General features: G+C 36.6%; 1 protein-coding gene across 1 annotated transcript in view; it reads left to right on the top strand.

Annotated features, from left to right (window-relative positions):
- The window catches only part of LOC135203925 (clumping factor B-like), an 83338-nt gene extending 74709 nt beyond the window's left edge, over window positions 1-8629 (top strand). The window contains exon 4 of the mRNA XM_064233856.1: window positions 8519-8629. Coding sequence (XP_064089926.1) covers window positions 8519-8629 — 111 coding nt within the window. The remainder of the gene's footprint in view (window positions 1-8518) is intronic.
- Window positions 8630-12378: the final 3749 nt, after the last annotated feature.

The following is a 12378-nucleotide window of genomic DNA, read 5'->3' as shown; positions in this document are numbered from 1 at the left end:
ACTGTAAGGGACCGTTCTGTTAAAAATCCAGTTCGACTCGACCTAAATGGTGAGGTAGCATCGTTGCTGTTGCCTCACTGTGGTGGGTCATAACTGGGTTAGGTAAGAAAGAGAGAAGAAAAAATTAAGAAAGGTGGGTGGTCAGTACCCCAATCAAAATGTACGTCACAATTAAATTGAAAACAGGACAGCCTCCGGGTAACACCATCTTTAGTAAACCCTATTAATTCTCTCTCTCTCTCTCTCTCTCTCTCTCTCTCTCTCTCTCTCTCAATAAATAAATAAGTTATGGTATACCAGCCCCGCTTTTAACATTCCCATATACTCTAAAGAGTTATTTGTTCTGTGCAGGGAATACATATCTCGTTTGCATTTTACTTTTCCGGATTGTCAGGGTTCATTACCTCTCAGGTCTTCATTGCCTCATTACCCTTTAGTATTCATTCCCTTATTACTTCGTATTTCATTAACCTTTTGAAGGGAAACCTCGTGAGATAAATTCATCCCCTTATCAGTTAATGATACAGAGTCCTAACCAATTCTTAAGAGTGAAATCAACATAGGGGTACGCTTATTTATGATGCTCTACTTTTAAAAATTTGTATCTTTAATATCGAATATTTAGGAAATGTATTTCAAATTTCAAACTAGAAGAAAAGCATGTTTAAAATTTGTATAGTTCCCATTCTGTTAACAGACTTGATGCTTCAAGACTTGACAACAGATTCAAACACAGCTTTATGTTTAATTTGGGTAGGTACTGACTTCACTTACTGCCTCCTGCACACTTGCCCATCCAGATGTAATTGGGTACCAGCGTTTGCTGGGGTCAAGAAAAAGGATGTATAGATAGCAACCTCATCCATAAGATTGTAATGAGAAACCGTATATATATATATATATATATAAATATATAATATATATATATTATATATATATATATATATATATATATATATATATACGGGGAATAGTTAAAAACGGGCTGGTTTTTCAGAAGAGATATATTACCGTATGATGAGGATAAATATATTATATATATATATATATAATTATATATATATATAATATATATATATATATATAATTATATATATATATATGTGTGTATATATATATATATATATAAATAATTTAGGGGAAAAGTAAAAGACAGGTCGAGTCCCGAAAAGAGTATGGAATGATGACGATCAGAGGTTGGAATATATGGAAGATTTCTCGGAACAAATAACCCTTATGCAAATGAAGTGGAAACTGAATGAAAAAAAAAGCGAAAAGAGTAGGGAGTTGTTGAGCTGAATCGTCTGTGCAATGTGCGCTGAGGGATAAAGACTGAAACTTTGAAAAGTGTTAGGGATTCGCCTAAAATACGGCAAAAAAAGAAAAAAAAAAAAAAAAATTAACACAAATTGAGGAAAAAATGTGTTAGGGTTTCTTTGCAGTCGTTAATTTGGTCACGGCGGGGGAAAACATGATGAAAGGTTGGGGTAAATGATGTGTAATGCGGAAGTCTTGGAAGCGAGCAGCATAGTGAGACCGGGAGTGTGTTCAGCAACATGGAATGAAAGAGAAAGGTCTCAGTAATAAGCAAGAGATTGGTGGAAAGAGAGGTAAACAGAGCAGTTAGTAGAAGCTGACGAACCTTCAGTCATGGTATATGATGCATCTGGTGGAGTGGTAGTGTTTTGAACAGCAGGGTTATCCTTAATTCGGAGGTCAAAAGTTAAAGGGACAGAGAGTCTGGAATAGCAGGTTACTTTAGATATATATATATAATATATATAATATATATATATATTATATATATATATGTGTGTGTGTGTGTGTGTGTGTGTGTGTGTATTATATTTATTGCTAACGAAGTCTCCGCATCCTTAAGTCCATTACGTCAAAGGTTAATTTTTAAGTGGGTTATTAATCCAATTTATCGTCCCATCAAATTCGCTTACATCAGTCTTGCTTTTGAATCTTGCCTTACGTGATCGTGACACTTAAAGATGGCAGAGGTAAGGATGTGTGAGGCGATAGGTAGGATCAGGATTAAGATAAGTGGAGGAAGTGACATAGGAACTTTGAGAGTAAGTTGGTTAAGTAAACTGATGTGTAGATGGTTAAAATTTACTCTTATCGTGTCATATCGTCTATTGATTTACCTGCGGTTTCATTTGGAATTCATAACGGCAATTTATTTTTCAATACATCTTCCTCCGCTTCTCAAAGTAAAGCTAAGAATTAAGATCCAAAGAGTCTATATGTGACACCGTAAGCGTACTAATGGTAGATTCACATCAATCGTGCATCTGAGGCCTAGCAGTCCCTTACGACGCTCCTTATAGGCTGTTCATAAGCCAATCACAGGGCTGGAAACTCCCAGTCTCTCTCGAGAGTTCACATAAGAATGATATATGTTCCACCTATCCTGGGGGATACTTTTGATAGACGTACCCTTCAGGAGAGGTGGAACATGCATCCTGCCTATGTGAACTCTCGAGAGAGACTGAGAGTTTCCAGTCCTGTGATTGGCTTATCAACAGCCAATCAGGAGCGTCTTAAGGGACTGGCCCAGACATCAGATGCACGGGTATTGTGAATCTACTACAGTATCCAAGACAGGGTATTCTATAGGTAATGAAGCTATGTGGTAAGAATGACTAGTTTTGATAAATCTATGGCTAGTGACATGATTACAGAGCAGAAACGTTTACGCTGCTAAGGAGCAGCGTTGTTACCGCTCTTACGGCAAGGTTCTTGCATTAATATACGCTCACACGTCAGTAACACATATTAAACACACGTTGGCAACTTATCGAACGCATATCACAAACAGGTTACAAACAAGACAACGATTAACAGGCAGTTTTAAAGAGTACTTCAAACAATTATCCAGCATTTTCCTAAAATTCGTTCTTCACTAACGGTCTCTTGAGTCGCTTTTAACCTGTGTGATATACGTGGGATATGTTTCCCTCATCTCTTCATGTGATGTTTTATTGTAGTGTGAAAACATCGTTTACCATTATGACGCGTTTGCATTAACAGATAGTGTCAGAAACCATATCCGAAATAGTAATATGTCTACGCTCGTGTTATGAGGACTCTAGTCTGAGTGAAGGTGAAAATATTATCAATTAACTATGATAATATTGGTTCTAATGTTTTTTTTTTGGGTCCATTGATAACTGAAATGTCGTTACAGCTTTTAAACTCGAGGTGATTTACATTTGTGTATCATGTATACGTAGTTTATGAATATAGGAGGATTTATAATGTGTTTATTGATATTTAGTGTAAATACCTGGGTAAGTAAGGTTTCCTTAAAGCATTATCTATCTTTGATTTCAGGTTTTGCAATGAGTATGATATATTTTTAATAACCGCTGCTCATGGCCTTTGAACTATAGGCAGTTAAATCATTCTGGACTATGCTACTTACTTGTGACTATTTAACCTTCGTGACGATGTAGTTTGCATCAAAATTTATATATATATATTATATATATATATATATATATATATATATATATATATATACATACATACATATAATATATATATGTATATATATATGTATATATATATACATATATATATATATATATATATATACTATATATTTATATATATATATATGTGTGTGTGTGTGTGATTGTGTTTGTGCTCTGCCCTCTCATGAACACAGTATGTACGTATCCACATCAACACTGGTGTGTGTCGACACAGAAATCCTACACGAGCGCACGAGCGCGTTCTTATGCCTTTAACCTCATTTGAGAAGAGCTGCGTCATCAGATTATCTTTTTCGTATCTCGGGACTTTCTCTCAGAGCCGTCTTGATGAGCTTACAAGTACGAGTTAACAAGTGAGGGGATTTGTTTGATTAAGTTAAAGCCCAACAGGGCTCAGGGGATTGGAGAAGTCTTGGGCCACAGATTTTATAGAATGGAATCATTGCTCTCTCTCTCTCCTCTCTCTCTCTGTCTCTCTCCTCAACCATCTTCCTGAACGTTGGGCTGTTTAAATACTTATATCTCTGTACAGTTATCTCACATCTAAGAACAAATTCATTGAGACTTTTGTAAATATAAACTAAAATTACAATTTACATTTGAACACCAACTGGTCATAACTACGAAGAGAGAGTTATACACGAAGACTGCTGAAATTTCTTCCAGACAGCTAAATAATCGTAGCCCAACTCCAGCATAATAACTTCAGCCTAAAATATTTATTTTGTCAAACGCCATGTATTATCTTAAAACTGAATTAAACACATATCAATGGACATATTGAAAAACTAAAATATTCAACGTGAGCATATTAACTGACATTAAGACTTTACCATCATTATTGTGTTGTTTGTGTATTCTTTTAAAAATAAGTGTGACGTGTATCAGTATCAGTGGAGGAAGTTGTGTGTAAGTAATGGAAATAGATGTAATCATGTACCAAAAACCAAACATGATTAAATACACATGGATTTCTATTCCTCTGCCACGATAAATATGAAGAGTTTCGAAAATTTTACCGTTTAATCTTGCTGTTTAAACCTAAATAATGCCATTATAGCAGAGCTATTTTCCTTAAAACTGCTTATTTTATACTAACAAGATGTTGTTTCTGAGCTCACAGATTATTTCCATTACCAGCGTTTTAAATTATTCAGTAAAACTGGAACTATTTATTTGAATAATCAAACCTTACTTTAGAGAAGAATACTGATAAATTTACGTGTCATGAATGAAAAATAAAATGTTCGTAAAAAGAGTAAATATTTTATGGACTGACCTTTTACAGGAGTTCACGATGTTTCGAGATTGACTTGAAATATTTCTTAATTTAAGCCTACAACTAAAACTTCAGGTTCAAGTTAAGAAAATCAAATGAATTCCATAATATAATCGAGACCCAATGTTCATCAGCAACTCTGATTTAAAGTTCAGAAATCTTAAGATAGTCTTTCATTTGGATAATAATCAGCGTTTTGCATATTCATAAATAAATTGCCTTACAAAATTTATCTAATATACTGAGAAATAATTCCTCTGCTAAGAGATATCACAAATTATATTTTGTTCTGAGTAAATAACACAACTGAATTTCTTGAAGTAATACAATTCTAACAAGACGATGACTGACTGAAATCATTTCGTTAAAAACGTTTATTAATAAAAAATTGGAATGTTGTCATCTCTCTCTCTCTCTCTCTCTCTCTCTCTCTCTCTCTCTCTCTCTCTCTCTCTCTCTCTCTCTCTCTCTCTCTCTCTCATCTGGTCGTGTTGTTAAATTATATAAATACAAGTTAGAACAATAAAACAATGTTATCACGTTAAGTAATGTTATAATGTTTGATAAGAAAAAATTGGTTACCTAGAGCCGCCTCCGGCCTCAGCCACCCTTCCCCACTAAATGTCCTGATCCCGATCCCGGTCCGGCCTGGCAGGTGATTTTCATCTGTTTTCGCCAAAAAGAATTCCTGTTTTTCCCGCTTTGCTGAGTCGTCTGGTTTTTCAGTTGGAATCTCCCAATTCCCGCTTTATTAAAGGGGCTTAAAGCGTGCTTTAATTATTTACCGAAGAATCTAGTCTTGCATAACCTTCACCTTTCGTGTGTAATATGTAACTTTGATTTACATATTTTAGCAATTGTTCGCCTTTATCGTTTATTGCTTGTTAGTGCACTACATTGTTACATTAATGCATTATCTTTAGATGAATGTTAACAACATTATAAATAAAACATTCAAAATTTAGGCTCAGTTCTATCCGCGAGTGTACACATTTCCGTCAATAATGTTCCATCACTGAAAATTTATTAACAATAAAAAAAATCAATGCTATTGCTCTCTATATCACATTTTTCATCATAACACGAAAATAGAAATCGTGTTCAATCCCGTTCATGCCAAGAGATTTAACGTCCATTTTCGAAAATCATCGTTCACACTGAATCATGCGGGTATGTAAAACGTTGTCCGGCATAAATAAAATATGTCAAGATTGCATTCAATAAATACCGATATACGAATGATAGAAAAAAACAACAACAATCAATGAAAGGTAATTCATGCATACCTGAGTTCTCAGAGGAAACTTTCACGTTTTTTTTCGTGCCTATTACCAGGTTAGGTAGGAATGGAAACCAATAATTGGTTACGTGATTCAAGATACTATATTTGATACCGTAGTTGTCACGCTTCCAAACATTATTATATTATTAATAATAATAATCTTGGGAATCCTGACAACTTACATCTTCATTAATATACTTTTTATTGCAATGAGACCACCATAAGGTGGAATTCTAAATTCTGAATTTGATATGGGATGCACTATGACAAAGCGCTTAATAAATCCCGTGATATTTTCATTCAGCTGAGAGAGAGAGAGAGAGAGAGAGAGAGAGAGAGAGAGAGAGAGAGAGAGAGTAGTGACTAAGTGGGATAGCATCTTCATACATAAAATAAATTAACGAATAAAAACGCATTTCACGATTCTGTTGGTATGTGTCATTTATCGGCTAAAATGACCCAAGCCTCTAATGCTACGGCTCTAAAGCTTCGTTCCCCTGAATGAGATCCTTACCTAAGCATCTCACATCCCAGGATCTCGTCCATTACAGTTCCGATGCCCTTCCATGCAGTGCCAAGAATATTCTGTTGATCCTCCCCTTAATGCAAGATATTGGAAGTGACTCCGAGTCAATTAAGTCCTTTTTCCGGGAGAGTATAAATCGCGCTAATCTCCCGGCAACGCAGCATCCAAACAAAGATCAAGCGTGACGCAAAAGAGAGGCTCAAACCTCGGGAATCCTGTAGAGTCGAATGACCCCGTGCATTGCGAAGCATACTCGCCCCTACGTCATCCTATGCAAATGAGCGCTTGCGCCCAGAATATTCATGGGCATAGAGCGGTCGGTATTAATGTACCAATTTATGGCAGTTGTGCCAACGAGTAGTAGGAGAGGGTGTTGGGTGGGGAAGTAGGCTGGGCGAGTACGAGAAGCCCTCGGAGAAGGCTTTGGAGTTATTAAACCCCGATTTAAACTCTTCTCAAATTTTTCCTGAAGTGGCGGCTAAGAGGTTGATGAAGTCCATATTCAAGCAATTTTGCGAAGCGCAGCGGAAATCCTTCGAATTGCACTCGACTAGGAAATGAGTCTAGGGAGAATTGGGAAAAAAGTGTATTTATTGTGATGATGTACGACGCTTAAAAAAATGTCGCATAATAATACTTTGGTGAACAATTGGAGAGAGAGAGAGAGAGAGAGAGAGAGAGAGAGAGAGAGAGAGAGAGAGAGAGAAACATCTTGCGAATGATGTAACCAACAGTGGAAAAAAAATTAGCTCTTCCGGGTCTTCATGTTCATACAGGGTTTTCTCTTCTCTTTCTCTCTCTTCCATCTAGCTACAATCCACAACAGTCGTCTAACAACTATGTACTCAATTCACCGCTTAGGTCAATAGAGGGCCAATGGATATTTACAAGACGCGCCCATTTGTGGTCCTCGTCCGTTTCGAGACTTGAAAAGGGGTCGTCCAGTCGTGACCTAAAAGCGCTACCACCCATGCTATGAGAGAGAGAGAGAGAGAGAGAGAGTTTATTTATATCATACCATTATGCTGGATAAAACCCGTTAATACATACATACATACGCGCACGCAAATTAAAACACACGCACACGCATCCGCACAGGTTTCCAACAATTCGTTTATGTACTCTGCAATCGTCCTTCTTATCAAAGATCTATGGAGATGAAACAGACTATATCTCTATCTCAAATCCATCCGAAGTATGATTTGTTAGTTAACAGGGATGAAAGTTGAAATAAAAAACAAATTTTGTCGATAAATTCTGTCTCAAAACTACATAATCTGTGTTTTTTTTAAAAGAACGACTTTTGAAAGTGACAGCGAAGAGCAACGGAGAGTTGGTGGGGGACAAATTATGGAGATGGATTTGCTTCGAACTTTTGAAGTTGTTTCTCCTTCGATAAATAACGGCGCCACATTTTCTTTTATTCCTCTGGGGAAAGGTCGTCAATCGTTTCTGGAATACTCTCGTCCCTTTGCAGTTAATATATACGAAAACCACACTTGTATCTTTGCAAGTTTCCTGTATATTCGAATCATTTTCGATTAAGCCCTCTGAGGATAGATATGACATTGCATTTTTTTCTTACACACACGCACGCACACGCACACAAACACACACACTATATTATATATATATATATATAGATATATATATATATATATATATACATATATATATATATATATATATATACATATATATATACATATAATATATATACATATATATATATACATATATATATACATATATATATATATATATATATATATATATATATATATACACTGAAGAGAGGAAGCGAGCGTGGAGGTAAAGTAAAAGGGAAAAACGATGTTACAGATATGGGATACTGCAAACATCCTTTAACAATGCTTCAGTGCACCACGTGAGTGACTCTGAAAGCCTTCCTCCTACCTTCACAGGGATATGCTGATCTCTGCAAATCTTTAAACAAGTGGGGAACCAATGAAGAAACTTTGGCCCTCCGTGGAAAGACAACTCACGCACAAGAGGTTCCAGTGACGACGCGCTAACGCACTTTGCTAAGAGGGGGAACTCATGTACACCAATAGATTACCTGTTTCATCTTCACATATACTTACATTGCTGTTTGACAAGTCAAGTGGATAACGAACATCACAAGTTGAAAGAATATCTTAAACGTTTTCTGGAAAAACAAGGGTTTGATAACCTACAGTATTGTTATTCCTAATCTAAACACTGCTATAACTGTCTATGCTCTTTGACCATTGTGTTCGGTTGTTTACTTCTGTACCTAATTTTTAAGTAAATTTAATATATCAGTGGTGGAGTCTACAAGAAATAACTGAAAGCTTTACAAATGTGTCCAAATAAGTAAAAGCTTTACAAATTTGTCCAAATAAGTAAAAGCTTTACAAATTTGTCCAAATAAGTAAAAGCTTTACAAATGTGTCCAAATAAACAAAAGCTTTACAAATGTGTCCAAATAAGTAAAAGCTTTACAAATGTCCAAATAAGTAAATGCTTTACAAATTTGTCCAAATAAGTAAAAGCTTTACAAATGTGTCCAAATAAGTAAAGCTTTACAAATGTCCAAATAAGTAAAAGCTTTACAAATTTGTCCAAATAAGTAAAGCTTTGCAAATTTGTCCAAATAAGTAAAAGCTTTACAAATTTGTCCAAATAAGTAAAGCTTTAAAAATTTGTCCAAATAAGTAAAAGCTTTACAAATTTGTCCAAATAAGTGAAAGCCTTACAAAGTTGCGCAATCTGAGGAAATGTAATTTGATTATTACTTTAGAGTATCTTCACACTTCAAGGAATTACAGAATGGGACTTTTGCACCATACGCACACACACGCACATGAAATGCGCGCGCACACACAGACAGACAATATATACATATATATTATATATGTGTGTTGTGTGCTTTTATATATGTATATACCAACATTCTATGTTTAATATAATGTTCATAATATCTAACTATAACAGGCATTATGTCTGTCCGTCCGTCTGTCTGCCATTCAATCACGGTCAAACAGCTGGTCCAATGGGGATGAAACTTGGCAGGGTTATAGTGGGGACTCCTAGGATGGTTTTCTCCTACCTCTCCCCCCCACCCTTCCCTCCGAAGGGGGTGGGGGTGAGACGGGATTCCCTGAAACCGAGCTGGTTCTGACCGAGAAACGGGGCTGATTATGCCCGTAGACTTAGTTACTTTACGAATTTTTATAGTACATAATTTCTGTATACATATGACTTATCAATTGGAAAAGAGTACTATAGGGTAAACATCAATGACATCAAAGAGGGTGGAGTTTGAGAAGGAGGTTGACAGAGAGAGAAAGAATAAGAGGGAGATGAAGTAAGAGAGTAGACGGTGTTAGAGAGAAGAGAGGAAAAAAGACAGGGAGGGTTAGAGAGACAGAGAGACAGAGAAGAGCGGGTGTTTTGGAGAAAAGAGAGAGAGAGAGAGAGAGAGAGAGAGAGAGAGAGAGAGAGAGAGAGAGAGAGATTGGTATTAGTGAAAAGAAAGAGGGAAAGAGACAGTGTTAGAGAGAGACAGACAGAGAAGAGCAGGTGTTTTGGAGAAGAGAGAGAGAGAAGAGAGAGAGAGAGAGAGAGAGGAGAGAGAGAGAGGGAGAAAGAGAGAGAGAGTAGAGGGGGTGTTAGGCAGGAGAAAGATGGAAAAGGTGAGAGTGAAAGAGAGAGGAGAGAGAGCAAGTTAATCAGTGGTCATTCACAGTTATCCCAAGCAGAGCTGGGTCGGTCAGCTAGTAAACATAACGATTCTTAAAAAAAAATATATATATAAACTTTTCAGTCAATTATATCCAGAAATAATTTTATGCACAAGAGGGAAAATATGAAACAAAACAGTAAATAAATGAAAATAATGTTTTACCCTCATTATTTCTCTTACTCTCGCCTTCTTTTTTTTCTAGTGTTTCTCCTCTCTATTCACCGCCCTTTTCATCTTCCTCCCGTTTCTTCTTGTCTTAATCGACGGTGAACCTGCATGTGGCCGACATTGCTCGTCATCATTATTCTTGGGAACGATTCCCAATCACCCTGCGGGCTGTTCCTGCCTTCCTAATGCATCTGAATGAAATCAAACTCAATTAATGCGTTGCCACGGGCATTGAATCCCAGTCAGGAAGAAACATTTTCGACGGCCCGAACCATCAATGATTTTCACTCCGATAAATATTATGACTTTTGCATTATTTCTAAAAGGTGGGCACTAATGGCGTCCTCTGGGGCATGGGGGGCCGATGAACGGTGTAGGCAAAACGTGGTAGAGACGCGGCAGAAAAGTACTGGAGTCAGAAGGAAAAGTTATAAGAATTTGTAGAGATCTGTCGACGCGGTTTAGTTTATTCAAGGTACTAATAGGTGAATATTCTTGTCATGAGAGAGAGAGAGAGAGAGAGAGAGAGAGAGAGAGAGAGAGAGAGAGAGAGACGAGAGAGAGGAGAAGAGAGGAGAGAGAGAGGAGCAGAGAGAGGAGCAAGAGAATTCAAGATTACCTGAAGGGGGGGTTAACAGCTCGAAGATAGAGCTGATTTATATTTTGGTAAAGAGTCAGGTGTATAGAAACAGGAGCAGTCATATGAGAAATGAAAACAAGACAATGGGAAAAATGATTAATGATTACAGCGCAATACACCTTCAGCCTCTTAAACAAGGAAATGTTATGAATGTCCGAAAACACAGAAACAATAAGACTTCCAAAGTCGTGACGTTCACGTTGAAGTGTGAATTAGACCTCACGCACCTATAAAAAACGGATGGAAACTCCACCAGATAATCAATGAGAATAGTGTTGTTCCCATGCTGATCGTTATCAATATGTTGTGTGTGTGTGTGGTGCAAGACCATACTCATATACAACAACAATTGCATATTCACTTTCAACTTGCGAAATATTCCATCGTTAAAATCATTAACAACTTAAATAAAAAAACAACGGAAATGTACGAGAGATTTTTCAAAATAAGTAAAAAATGCCCCGAAGTTTCTTCGGCGCAATCGAGTTTTCTGTACAACATATAATGCTGTATAAAACTATCAACAATGACCGGCAGGTCGTCAGTTGCTCACCAGACGCGGTAGAGTGAGGGTGCGTCCCATGGCTGCCAGATGCAGGATCCATGGCTAACTTTTAGTCTAAAGCGGGCGATTGGACGGACACTGACAAATCCAGCAAAATAGTTTTCTTTTACAGAAAATTAACAAGAAAGACCCAAAGTACTGATGAATTCTCTCTCTCTCTCTCTCTCTCTCTCTCTCTCTTGATGTATCATTAACCTTTTACAAAGTTTCTGCTCTGTTTGCACTGTTCTTTTTTTCCTTTCGACCGCGGTAACAAAGGGTATTTTGCGAAAATATGTAATCTACATTTTCAGAATCGTGATGATTTAAAACACCATAAATACTCTAAAGGGTCATTTCCATTAATGCAGTAATGTTGGATTACATCTGAACGAAATAAATTTTCAACTTTCGCGAGACATGAAAAGTTTTATAAAAAGCTTTAAACTTTACAATGAAATGCTTACTTCCCCTCCTTGCTACTGACCCAATTAGATATCTTTCAAGAATTTCGGCGTTCGGGCATGTAATATGTCCTTTATAAGAGCATATTCCTTAGTAGTTCTTTAAGATTTGTATGTCGAAAGAAATCTCTGAGATTGAAGTATTATCTTTTACAAATTCCTTTCAAGAGAAAGTTCTCCTATTTTGAAAGATAAATATTAACATTGAAAAAAGAAAGGTTTCAAGAGGCAAATATTGC

This window comes from Macrobrachium nipponense, chromosome 44 (assembly GCF_015104395.2).
Source record: "Macrobrachium nipponense isolate FS-2020 chromosome 44, ASM1510439v2, whole genome shotgun sequence".
Classification (NCBI taxonomy): Eukaryota; Metazoa; Arthropoda; class Malacostraca; order Decapoda; family Palaemonidae; genus Macrobrachium; species Macrobrachium nipponense.
This window is presented reverse-complemented; position numbering and strand designations above follow the sequence as displayed.